Genomic DNA, 12,785 nt, shown 5'->3' with positions numbered 1-12,785 from the left:
TCAGCTGCCTCCTGCACCTCCCCCCACGCCCCCAGGATTGAGCCCCCAACCAGGAATCAAACTGTGACCTCCTAGTTCATAGGTCAAAGCTTATCCAATGAGCCACACTGGCCGGGTTAAATTGTCTTTCAAGGAAGGCCATTTCAAAATGAAATCGTGACTTTGTATATGGTGATAATGTCATAGTTCTAGTTCTAAACCCCGATTAATTCAAAACTGGTCCTGCTTATGCACGTAGTTTCATATAGAGCAGTGGTTCTCAACCTTCTGGCCCTTTACATATAGTTCCTCATGTTGTGACCCAACCATAAAATTATTTTCGTTGCTACTTCATAACTGTAATGTTGCTACTGTTATGAATCGTCATGTAAATATCTGATATGCAGGATGGTCTTGGGCGACCCCTATGAAAGGGTCCTTTGACCGCCAAAGGGGTCGCGACCCACAGGTTGAGAACCGCTGATATAGAGTGTGCCTAATTCTATCATAGACCAATGGTGATTTCTATTGGTAACATGACTGCATTTTCCTCTGGAGATTGCTGTGAGGGTTTAAGTCACTAATATGTGAACAGGTCTATGACTGTCCCTACATTTAACAAGTTAGTGTAATAACATTTTTACCTGTACTGACATTAAACTTTCTCACCTTAAAACTTCCAATTCAATTCAAATACTGCAAGATCGAAGTTTATTTTGCTTTTTAAAAACAAAAATGGTACCATAAACAAAGCCCACTTTGTAATTAGAATCCTTTCCCCCTTGTATAAGGCAGCATAGAAAAATGGTGTTATACAAATATGAATTCCAAGAAGCTAAGCAAAAATAATTTGTCACTTAAGTAGGCTATGAAAATTTTAAATGAATAAAGAAAAAAAGCACCAAACTGAAAGGGACAAAAAGGATCATTTACCTTCTCTGAACTGCACTGCTTGAACTAAATTAACAAAATCTCCCAAAGTAAAAATATTTAAGTAATTTATTTGCATGCTTTTAAAAGTACTTTTCCCCAGTAAATACCGGGTCAACAAAAACAAAAAAACAACTGCTTCTTTGTTTTATTTTAAACCTTGTTGCTGAAAATAATTCTAAGTGTATCGATATTATTTACTACTTTAGTGAGTGTCTAGCGACATCCCGCCCCTTCTGTGAATTTTGACTATGGAATCTATCTGTAGATGGAGGCAAATGTCAAGAATCTGCAGGGACTCCAGAACACAGCTGGACCACCGTCACTTTTGACTGAAGAGGTCTCCGTTTTCTTGTGATGAATCTCTCTCAAGTCACACTCCTCTCTTCACCCATAAAATAAGACTTCCGCCAACTTGAAGGACAGTCTATAAAGTCCCTGTATCCGTTTCCATTAAACCACCTTCTTCCTAGCTACCTGTGTCTTGTAAAACCTAAACCTTAAAATTTAAAAAAAAAAAAAAGCAGGAATTGACTGCGTGGACAAAGGGAATCGTAGTTTTACGCAAAAATGCAACCCCATACGAGCAAATGGACGTTTGCATCTGAAGTCATCCGACTGGTCACTTGCGTCTTCATGTGGAGGTTTCCCAAGAGTTAACGATCGTAACCAGGATAAGTCAGTTTCGCACCGTCCAAGGCTCGGCCCGTTGCCCTTTACCTCTAGGCAACATTTGTTTCAATCAGGTCTTGTCTCCTCATTATCTGTGAGGACGGAATTCATCCCCTGCCTTTCGGTGCAGGCGATTTTTTCCGGGAAAATTAAAACATCCCTCCAGGGATCAAAGAGCTCCACGGTAGAGCCGGAGGAAGGCGGGGCCCACGTGTCTGATCGGAGGCCCTCAGCCCCGTTCCTCGCCGCAGCTGCCAGAGCGAGGCTTCGGGGTCAGGAGACCAGGGGGATGGCGGCCACAGGCTCGGTCCTCCCGCCACGCCGGGGACAACACAACGGGAGTAACCACGGGACGGAGCGACAGGCAGTGGCGCGACTGCAGGACTCAGAACACGGGCCAGGACTGGGCACGGCAGGAAGGGGTCCGCGAGGCTGGCGCACAGGGACTGCAGGAGCGGCGAGGCTACCCCCGGCGCCCTCCGGTCCCGCCGGGAAACGAAACCCCAGGTCACGGGCCCGAGCGGCCCCACGGCCTCCGGCCGCCCGGGGTGGGCGTTCCCCGAAAGGAGCGCGTGCCTCACGTCCTCCCCGCCGGCCTCGCCCCCGCGCACTGCGCACGCGCGCCCCGCCCCGCCCTGGCGCCCGCCTCCACCCCTGGGCGGTGGGCGGGGCGAGGGCCGAGGTGAGGCCGTCCGACTCCCGGCTGCGTGCGCGCGAGCCGCCGCCACCCCCGCCGCGTCAGGGCCGCCGGCCCGCCCTCCTGAGGCCCCGCCCCCGCGCTCCGTTTCCCCTCACCTCCCCCTCCGGCCGAGCGGTGACTTAAGCAACAGAGCGCGGTGAAGCCCATTTTTCCTCCCTCCTCGCTGCGGCGCTGGGCAGCCCCCCCGGTACGCGGTCGCCACTCCGGCCGAGATGAATGCTGCGGCAGAAGCCGAGTTCAACATCCTCCTGGCCACCGACTCCTACAAGGTAAGGCGGGGGCGGGGGCAGGTGAGGGAGAGGAGAGGCGCCGGGGGGCGAGCGCGGGGCGGTGGGGTCGGGGGCGGCCGGTCTGGGGGCGTGCGCCGGGCCGCCCCGAGGGAAGGTGCGGGCGGCGGCGCGGGCAGGTGAAGCTGGCGGCGCCTGGGGAAGGAGGTGGATGGAGGAGGGATGGAGGGATGGACGGCAGGAGGCGGGGCCTGGCGGAGCGTGGTGGGGGGGCGCGGCGAGGGGCTGAGGCGGGCCCGCCGGCGCTGCCGGCTCGCGGGCTCTCCCTGCGCCCTGGGCTCGGGGTTCCGAGCTCCTGGCTCGGGTCGGCGCGGCGGGCGCGGGCCCGGCTGGCTGGGGCGTCTCCGGCCGAGCGGACGCCTGACCCAGGACCTCGGCCTTTTGGCGCCGGGCCGGGCTGGGCGAGGACTCGCCCGAGGAGCGGTCAGTTAAGTAACAGCCCCTGGGACTCGGCGGCGGAGAGGAGCGGGGTTGGAGGAGGGGGGCTCCCGGCTCAGCCGTTCCAGGCGGATTCTGGCTCTTTGCGGAGAGGGTGTGGGCGAGGTCCTGCAGGGGTCCCGGGCGCCGGCCCGTCGCTCGGTCCCGAGGCCGCTCGGGTGCCCCCGGCCGCCCGGGTTTCTCCGCTCCGCTGCACGGGCTCCGCTGCCGATCACTCCTGAGCTTTAACCCCTGGGTGCTCGCCAAGGCCGACCTGCCCTTCCTCACCCCGCTCAGGCCACCACGGGATTTCTGTGAAACGGAAAGTGAAACACGACAAGTTCAATGAACTGCTGCAGTGTTAATTCTGGGGAGTTTATATGCGTCTTGGACTGTTGCATGCATAGCTGCCCCATTACTTTTCTTTGAAACACACACGTTAGTGAAGGAAAGAATGATGGGAACAATCTGCCAGATGTTGACTCCCCTGCTTTCTGGGTGCCGTTAGATATCACAGCGGTAACAGAACTCGCTCTGTGACCTTGGGTATGTCACCCCCTGTGCTCTTTTATGTGCATGGCATTGTTCAAGTGTTGGCTTGTGATTACTTGTTAGAAGTGAAAAAACTACAACTGGAAAAGTGGGTTAGTAGTAGTTGTCGTTGGTCATGTGATCCACTGTGGTAGGAAAGTTCTTGGAAAGATAAATCAACCTGGTGGGAAATCTAGAACCCAGGAGCGACTTTGCGCTCACAGAATTATTTTATGCAGCTTAAATATTTCTCATACTTCTCTTTAAATGTCATGCTTGGGGTTACAAATTTTAGAAGCCTATCTTTTCATGAAGTGCATCAATTACATAACTGAAATTAAGTTTTATTAAAAGAGCTACATTTTCCTGTGTGCCTGCTTTTTATGACACATATATTTATGTACTGTAGTGCTCTGTTAGCTACAGGAAGGCCATACCAGTTTAGGAAACATTTTTAGTGGAAAAGGTTTGCTGAAGATATTATGAGAGATTTCTTTTCATCTGTAAATAATTTTAAAGTTATTGTGGAGCCATTTTCTCTAATAATCTAAGTCAAAATAGTGCTTTAAAAAATATGATTTGGCCCTAGCCAGTTTGGCTCAGTGGATAGAGCATGGGCCTGCAGGCTAAAGAGCCCCAGGTTCAATTCTGGTCAAGGGCACATGCCTGGGTTGTGAGCTTGATCCCCAGTGGGGGGCGTACAGGAGGCAAGCCGATCAGTGATTTTCTCTCATCATTGATGTTTCTATCTCTCTCTCCCTCTCCTTTCCTCTCTGAAATCAATAAAATATATAAAAGGATTTGAGCTCCCTTTTTGTAGTTCACTTTAATTTTGAATACTATGAAACTTTTTGTTAGTATTGCTTAACATTTCTTAAACTGAGCTCTCAATTTCTAGTCTACCCATTCATTCCAAGGCCTTCCACATCTCAGTAAATGGCAGCATTTACCCAGGTGCTCAACCCAAACATTTAGGAGACATCCTTAATTCCTCCCCCTCCTTATCCTCCAGATCTAATCTATCAACCTAATTTCCCTTTACCTCCTAAGATATTGAGCCATTTCACTCACCTAGCCTTGTCTTTAGCAGTAGCCTCTCACCTGATGCCCTCTTCCACTCTGGTCACCCTGTCGTCCAGTGGTTCTCAACCTTGGCTGCACATTAGGATCACCTGGGAATCTTTTTAAAATCCTGATTTCTGGACCTCATCATTAGTAACAAAAAGAATTTCCGGAGGATGAGGCCCAGAAATCAGGATTTTAAAAAGATTCCCAGGTGATTCTAATGTGCAGCCACGGTTGAGAACCACTGCTGTAATCCGTTCTCCACCTCACTGCCAAGTTATCCTTGTAAAATGTAAATCACCCAGCTTAAAACATACTAATGGCTTCCCTTTGCACTTGATATAAATTCAACTCCTTGTTGTAGCCTGTAAGCCTTACCTGTTCTTGTCTCAGCATCTCTCTCTGACTTCAGGACCATGTACCTCTTCCTCCTCCCCATTCTCTAAGCACCAACCACTCTAACCTTCATTCTTTTCTGTCCCTTGAGTCAAGTTATTTCATATCTCCTTGTCATTTAGGTTTTGCTCACATGTCACCATCTCAGAGAAGCCTTCTGGCCTCCCATTTAAAGTACTCTCCCAGGCTCCCTTTAGCCCACCATTTTCTTTTCATTTTTCATAGCATTCATCCAAACCTGACATTATTTTGCTTATTATTTTCTGACTTTTCAGTCTTCTTTAGCCCTATGAGGATAGAAACTACTTTAGTCTATTTATTTCTCTGTCCTCAACATCTGAAACATTGCCTGATATATAGTAGATACAGCATATACAGGGTGGGGCAAAAGTAGGTTTATAGTTATGAGTCCAGGAAACAATTTATTCTTGTATTACATATTCATTATTGAATTATTTCCCATATGAACAACTGTAAACCTACTTTGCCCTGCCCTGTATATTTGTGGATGAATGAACTATTTATAAAATAATCTGTTGATTTCAGTTTCTGCTATATCATCTCAATTTCTGGTGAAGGTTTCAAGGGGTTCAGAGTGACCAGTTTAGCAGAAAGTAAAATGAAGAGGGCAGAAAACCTAGCAAAACTAGAATTACTATAAATCAGCCATTGGCTGTATTTTTAGAATAATATTTACTAAGAAGCTCTATATAAAATGTTTTCCCTTAAAACAATGTTATATGCCAAGATAAATAGATCTGAACATACTCTTTTGTTCTTCTGTAAAAGTATTGGGTAATAGTAGTAAATTATTGTTCGTGTTTAATTACCTGAGAGTTTACTTAGAGGACTTAAATTTTTTAGCTAAATTCTAAAACTATTCTCCTAAGTTTTTCCAAAGAAGATTTTAGAAGTCACTTCATTTCTAATTTAGCAGCCTAGATAATTTTGTGTTTTTAATGACATTTTTTTTCCAGAGGAGACATTCTGAATATTTATGCACAGTTTTGAAGTACCATAATTAAAGAACACAGCCAAAGTAAAAAACTAAAACTGTACCTATAAGATCAAAAATTTTTAATATACTTTTAGACCAAGATGGATTTACATAGTTTAGGGACATTTCCATTTAACTTTAGACTGCTTGGTCTACTTAGAAGATGAAAATAATTCATTTGTGTTTTGATACTTTTAAATCTTTATAGAAAAAGTAAATTTATAAAGATGCACCATTAAGTATCTGAACTGTAAAGAAGGTCAAACTATTGAGAGTCACAACTATGAATCTGCCTTTCATAAACTTGCCTGATGCAATCTAGATCCTTATTCATATTTTACTTCATCATAATTGAGTTTTCTTCTGTCCCACTGCTTATTCCCATTAAAGTATTTGTAGTTATTTATATTGTAAACTGGACATTTTCATTTTTATATACACCTTAGATACGTTTTTAGTGGTATCTTTTTTCTAATCAGTTTTATAAGTAATTGAAATAGTGATAATTTATTACTAAGGTATTCATATATATGTATGTATAGTTATAGATATAAATGTTGTTTTTTAACGTTTTTACTGACTTTTTAGAGAGAGGAAGGGAGAGGGAGAGAGATAGAAACATCAATGATAGACACATCGATCAGTGCCTCTTGCATGCTCCCTACTGGAGATCGAGCCTGCAACCTGGGCATTTGCCCTGACTGGGAATTAAACCCTGACCTCCTGGTTCTTAGGTCAACACTCAACCATTGAACCATACCGGCTGGGCTAGTTGTTGTTTTGCATTTTAGTGAATTGCCTAATAGATTGATTTAAGTGCTCTGGACATAATAGTAGTATCAGTCCTTGGGTTTTAATCTGAAAGAAACTAGCAAATACTTCTAGATATTGATAAGGCCTCCCTATACCTTGTTGTATATAGGTAATCCATCATATGTGAGCGAAACAGTTCTAATTCTGTTGCCTGACTTAGGCAATCAGGCCACATATTAATATAAAGATTGCCGATAAGGAACATGAGGGTGCTATTTTTATAGATTTGCAAGTTACTTTTATTAAAGAGGAAACTAAAATATTTTTTAAATTTGTGGGGGTTTTTTGCCCTCTCTACAGAATATACAGAGTATATTCATTTTAGATGAATGGTTAATGTTTACAGTGGTCATCCATGAACTTTGGTCTGCAAAGATTTATTCCACCATTAACCTGAATCACCACCCAATTAAGGCATTAACTACTCTTTCAACTAGGCAAATAAATACACATTATTCTTCCAGTTATTTTTTATTGGTAAATGTTTTAACCACATTGAAATAGAATAAAATTCAAATTATAATGAGCACTCACTTTATTTTTTCTTGAAACAAAAACAGGTAATTTTTCACCAGTGACTTTTACTCAATTTGATGGAAATTTGTGATAATACCTCTTTATATTTTTAAGCTTATAAGGGTTTGATTTATTGCATAGGCATTTCTTTCACAACTCAGAAGTAATTTGAGCAAAAGGAAAGACTACAAAACAAAATTTTTTTTGCTGCTGCTGCTTCTTTTGCTTTCATTCAGGTTTTCAGTGTCACTGTGAAGACCAGAAGAGGTCGTTCTCATTATCTCATTATACAGATGAAGAAGTAGAGTCCTGGGAAATCATGACTGTTGACTTATCAAACACACTACATTTAGATAGTAATAGGACCAAATTTTGCTTTCAGCTCATTCTTTTATATCGTGTATGTGCGCTCCCCCGGCCCCCCTGAGGCAGCTACATCTCTCTTCCCTTGAATGAAAACTGTTCCCTGAGATCAAAGAAGATACCTGTCTTTGTACTGTGCCAGGTGTGCAGCGTAGAGACCTTTTACTTCCTCAAGTTCATCTGCTTGTTTAGAAAATTTAATACTCTCTTGTGGTTTTGAATTTAAGATACTGAACTATTAAAAGTATCTGAATAAGTATTTCTTATTTTTGGAGCCAGGAAAAGGAGCTGATCAATTGCAAATAGGCATAATTTCTCTGGTTTTAAATAATTTCAAGCCCTTTCCTTTGTGATTTATAGTCTATTCTTCTCATGTTTTCTGACTCAAGTATTTCTCTTTTATAGGTTACTCACTATAAACAATACCCACCCAACACAAGCAAAGTTTATTCCTACTTCGAATGCCGTGAAAAGAAGACAGAAAACTCCAAAATAAGGAAGGTGAAATACGAGGAAACAGTATTTTATGGGTTGCAGTACATTCTTAATAAGTACTTAAAAGGTATTATTTGTCCTATAAATTTAAAACAATGCTTTTACATAAAACTTCATAATTTTTCTCCTATTTTATATTCTAGAGGCCCGGTGCATGAAATTTGTGCACGGGGGTGGGGGTTGGTCCCTCAGCCTGGCCTGCACCCTCTCCAATCTGGGACCCCTTGGGGGATGTCCGACTGCCGGTTTAGGCCCGATCCCTATGGGTCAGACATCCCTCTCACAATCTGGGACTGCTGGCTCCTAGCCGCTTCTGCCTGCCAGCCTGATTGCCCCCTAACCACTCCCTGACAGCCTGATTGACACCTAACTGCTCCCCTGCCGGCCTGATCGTGCCCAACTGCCCTCCCCTGCAGGTCTGGTCACCCCCAACTGCCCTCCCCTGCCAGCCATCTTGTGCTGGCCATCTTGTGATAATGTCACGCGAAGGTGTGATGCCACCTAGGCTTTTATTTTATAGGATTATCTGAAGTAGCATTTTGAATAGTTTAATTTTGATATTTATTTAATTGCTTTAACTACTTTAGGAGTCTTGGAATTTAAAAAACAGAATAGTATTTACTAATATTATTAGTAATACATTCTTACATTTTTGTGTGTGCTGGTGTTCTCAATATAAGGAAGATTTTCTGAAACTAATACGTTTAGAAACTAATTTTCTGAAACTAATACGTCTAGAAAAGTCATTAAATGGGGTCTGGTGGGGGCAGGCAAAGGAGGGGGTATGGGGGACATCTGTAATGGTGTCAACAATAAAAATAAAGTTAAAAAAAATTTTAAGTCACTGATTTTCCAAGGCAAATCTGGTTTGTTAATAGACTTGTCATTAATTCAAAATGAAGGATTTATTATTGGCCTAGGAACTCATTTTGAATTGTAGTAGCAATTATAATTAGAATATTTTTATGCTAGTCAGTTTTACCTTAAAGTCTTATTTTTCAAAACTATCTCTATGAACTTAGTCTCAAATGCATATTAAAGCAGAAAAATCTCCCAAATAATTTCTTTGCCTTTTTACTTGAAAGTCCATTTCTAGTCAGTTTTGTAATTTTATTTCTAGGAGGCAAAACAGTTCCCAAGGGTTTTATATATTTTGGAAAATTTCATCTCTAGCCTTTTCAAATAAAAAATAATCTTAAAATTGAATACAGATTAAGTTGAATTTTTATTTAATATCCTTTTTCCATAATCTTGGCAATTTTAAGATTAGACTGTTCAGATATGTTATACTACTGAAAACCTACTTGGTATCCAAAGTACTTCTTTTGCAGCAAGACCTCCCAGGATATTTTAAATGAGTTTACTAGTGATCTTACATTGAAAAAGTTACCAAAAGACTGATGTCACACTTCAATTCTACAGGTTAAAAACTTCATATTAGTTATTAATTATAGCAAAAATATATTGATTTCCTATTATAAGCCAGCATTATTCTAAGTGTGTCATATGTTATAACTCATTCAGTCCTCACGACTTATAAGTAGGTACCCTACTTTTTTTATCCTCATTTTACAGAAAAAGAAAATTTAAAGTATATATGGGGGGCAAAATGTAGTAATTGTGAAAATTATTGGATTATCTGAAGATATCTTTTAAGAATAAAGTGAGAAGGTTCACCTAGAAAATCATCTGTATCAAAGGCTTACTCTCAAATTTGGAGGGTGTAGAAATTAATAGAGGTAGAAAAGATATCTTCTTAGAAGTTAATTTTAGTATTGTGATTTAAAAAAATACTATACATCTTATAATTTCTTCTGCACATTACTTTTCAAATAAGAAATCAACACACTTAAATTGAGTGATTAAAAGTGCAAATTCAGCCTGGCTGATGTGCTCAGTGGTTGAGCATTGACCTATCAACCAGGAGGTCATAGTTCCATTCCCGGTGTGCGGGTTTGATCCCCAGTATGTGGTGTGCGGGAGGCAGCCAGTTAATGATTCTCATCATTGATGTTTCTATCTTTCTCTCTCTCTCTTCCTCTCTGAAATCAATCAATCAACATATATACAAAAGTGCAAATTCATTTTCTGACTTTGCTGTTGAATCTGGATGAGTTATTTGACCTCTTAGTTCTTGTTTTCTTATCCATAGAATGGGTGAAAAGTCTACAGACATTAATCTTGTGACAGCTCGACAGTTCGCAGAATGTCTTTTGAAATGTAAACAAGAAATGTTTATCTTTTTAGGTAAAGTAGTGACCAAAGAGAAGATCCAAGAAGCCAAAGAGGTGTACAAAGAGCATTTCCAAGATGATGTATTTAATGAAAAGGGATGGAACTACATTCTTGAGGTAAAAACTGGTTTCATGGTTTGGTCTACTATTTTGGTTTTACATTTACTTCAAAATTTCTTGTAAAGGAGTTTGAATAGAAGATTAGACTTTAATTACAACTCTTTTCTGTCTATGACCTAAGTATGGTGGCTACTTTAGACATTCTTGTGAAAAGTTAAGGGTAACAGTTAAACTTTTTTTCTGGTTGCCAATCATTAGTGTCTAGACTCTACAGCAAGTTTAATTTGTTATAATATAAATGAACTATAATTTAAATAACTTTTTTTTTTTTTAAGAAAGGTGATTTAACCCTTTCTTTGAAAATACACTAATTTAAAAAGGATGTGGTTAGTTGGCAATTTCAAAATTTAGGTCTATTTTCTTGATTATAGGTTATCTAAGAAAATAGATGCTGTGAATCTATCACTACACAATAATTCTAGGAAATTTCCCTTATTGAATAGTTAAAATGGTTTGGTGCAGAGCCATGAAGTTGAATTTTATTCTTTGTTTGTACTGTAATATATCTAGCATGTTTGGAACCATTGCTTAAACTTTGGGTATCCAGAGACATGGGAATTAAGTTGACGTCCTTTGGTGTTTGCTTATTTTTTATTACAAAGATAGATTGAGAATGGCATCTATCGGCTCTTGTTATGTTAAGTATTAGTTAATTTGCATCTTAAAAATGTATATATTTTTCATTATAGACTATTAAACACAAAATAATTAGAAATACTTTAACTTTCATGCCTATCTGGTAATAATCAAATTTTACTTTTTGTTACTTATGAATCTTTGAAGAAGTCAGGTAAGCACTCTCTACTGTAGTTTTTCCATATTTAAGTAAAATCTGTTGGGTAACTCCTAAACTTACCCCATTTGGTTTTTTTGTGAGTATAATATTAATAGATAAGTTAGGTACTATGCTTATTAATACAACTCCAGTGGCCAGGATGATAAATGTTCTGATTTTATGTTCAGAGAATTTTAGGGATTCATAGGTTCTCTAGAGGTAATCTTATCTAACCCTATTTTATAAGGAAAGTCTGAGACTTGCCCAAGATCTCCTACCTGCTTTTGAAGTCAAGCCAAGACTTCTAAGGCAGTATTCTTTCTGCTATATCTTGAGGCCCTCAGTGCTTCTCATTAAACAGATTTTTTAAAAAATATATTTTTATTTCAGAGAGGAAGGGAGAGGAGGAGAGAGATAGTAAATAGAAACATAAATGATGAGAGAGAATCATTGATCAGCTGCTACTGCACACACCCCCACTAGAGACCAAGTCTGCAATCCGGGCATGTGCCCTGACCAGGAATAGACCTGTGACCTCTGGTTTATAGGTTGATGTGCAACCACTGAGCAACACCAGCCGGGCTAAACAGTTTAAAAAATATATATTTTAGATAAAATATAAATTAAGCTGGTATTGCTACTTGACCTTTTGAATTTTTTAGAGAGCAGAAGGAGAGAGATAGAGAGATAGAAACATCGATGAGAGAGGAACATCATTGATCAGCTGCCTCCTACATGCCCCCTGACAGGGGACTGAGCCTGCAACCTGGGAATGTGCCCTGACCAGGAATTGAACCGGTGGCCTCTTGGTTCCGGGCTCAATGCTCAATCACTAAGCTATATTGGCCGGGCTAAACAGATTTTTAAAATTCTAGTTACCTTGTCCCAAATCACATAAATAAACTTAGATATCTGAAACAACTTTCCTTCCTAGCCAAAAGTTAGCCCCAACTTTTAGCTTTAAAAGTAGGGAGGCATAATTAAATATCTAGTAACATCCTATGTAGCACATATATTCTCAGCCTAATTTTGGAGAGAATTGTTGCACTTTTGATATTGATAGCCAAAGCTCTAGAAAGTATACTATCTACTCCAAAACAGTTTCAGGTCTACACCAGAATAAAGAGAAAACCTATTTAAGGTTCTTCTACTGGCAGGGATCTCTCTCTGTTTTCTTTTTTCTGTGTGTGTGTATGTGTGTTATTTTGCTCTTTAATAACGTTCCCTCATTTCATCTTTCTGTCTTTAGTCTTTCTTTTTTTTTTTTTTAATTAAATCTTGTTCAGGTTATTACAGTTGTTCTTCTTTTTTCCCCCATAACTCCCCTCCACCCGGTTCCCCTCCCACCCTCCGCCCTCACCCCCCACCCACTGTCCTCATCCATAGGTGCATGATTTTTGTCCAGTCTCTTCCCGCATCCCCCACACCCCTTTCCCCCCCAAGAATAGTCAGTCCACTCCCTTTTCTATGCCCCTGATTCTATTATAATCACCAG

At 41.1% G+C, this 12,785-nt stretch overlaps 1 protein-coding gene across 2 annotated transcripts in view; it reads left to right on the top strand.

Annotated features, from left to right (window-relative positions):
• Positions 1-2,238: 2,238 nt before the first annotated feature.
• The window catches only part of NAMPT (nicotinamide phosphoribosyltransferase), a 35,818-nt gene continuing 25,271 nt past the window's right edge, over positions 2,239-12,785 (top strand). For both annotated transcript variants that reach the window (XM_081101796.1, XM_081101795.1), the window contains exons 1-3: positions 2,239-2,550; positions 8,072-8,228; positions 10,409-10,512. In XM_081101796.1, the coding sequence (XP_080957922.1) occupies positions 2,494-2,550; positions 8,072-8,228; positions 10,409-10,512 (318 nt within the window). In that variant the 5' untranslated portion in view covers positions 2,239-2,493. The remainder of the gene's footprint in view (positions 2,551-8,071; positions 8,229-10,408; positions 10,513-12,785) is intronic.

This window comes from Myotis nattereri (genome assembly GCF_964212035.1).
Source record: "Myotis nattereri genome assembly, chromosome: 11".
NCBI lineage: Eukaryota > Metazoa > Chordata > Mammalia > Chiroptera > Vespertilionidae > Myotis > Myotis nattereri.
The sequence above is the reverse complement of the archived record's forward strand: the minus strand, read 5'-3'. Positions and strand labels throughout refer to the sequence as shown.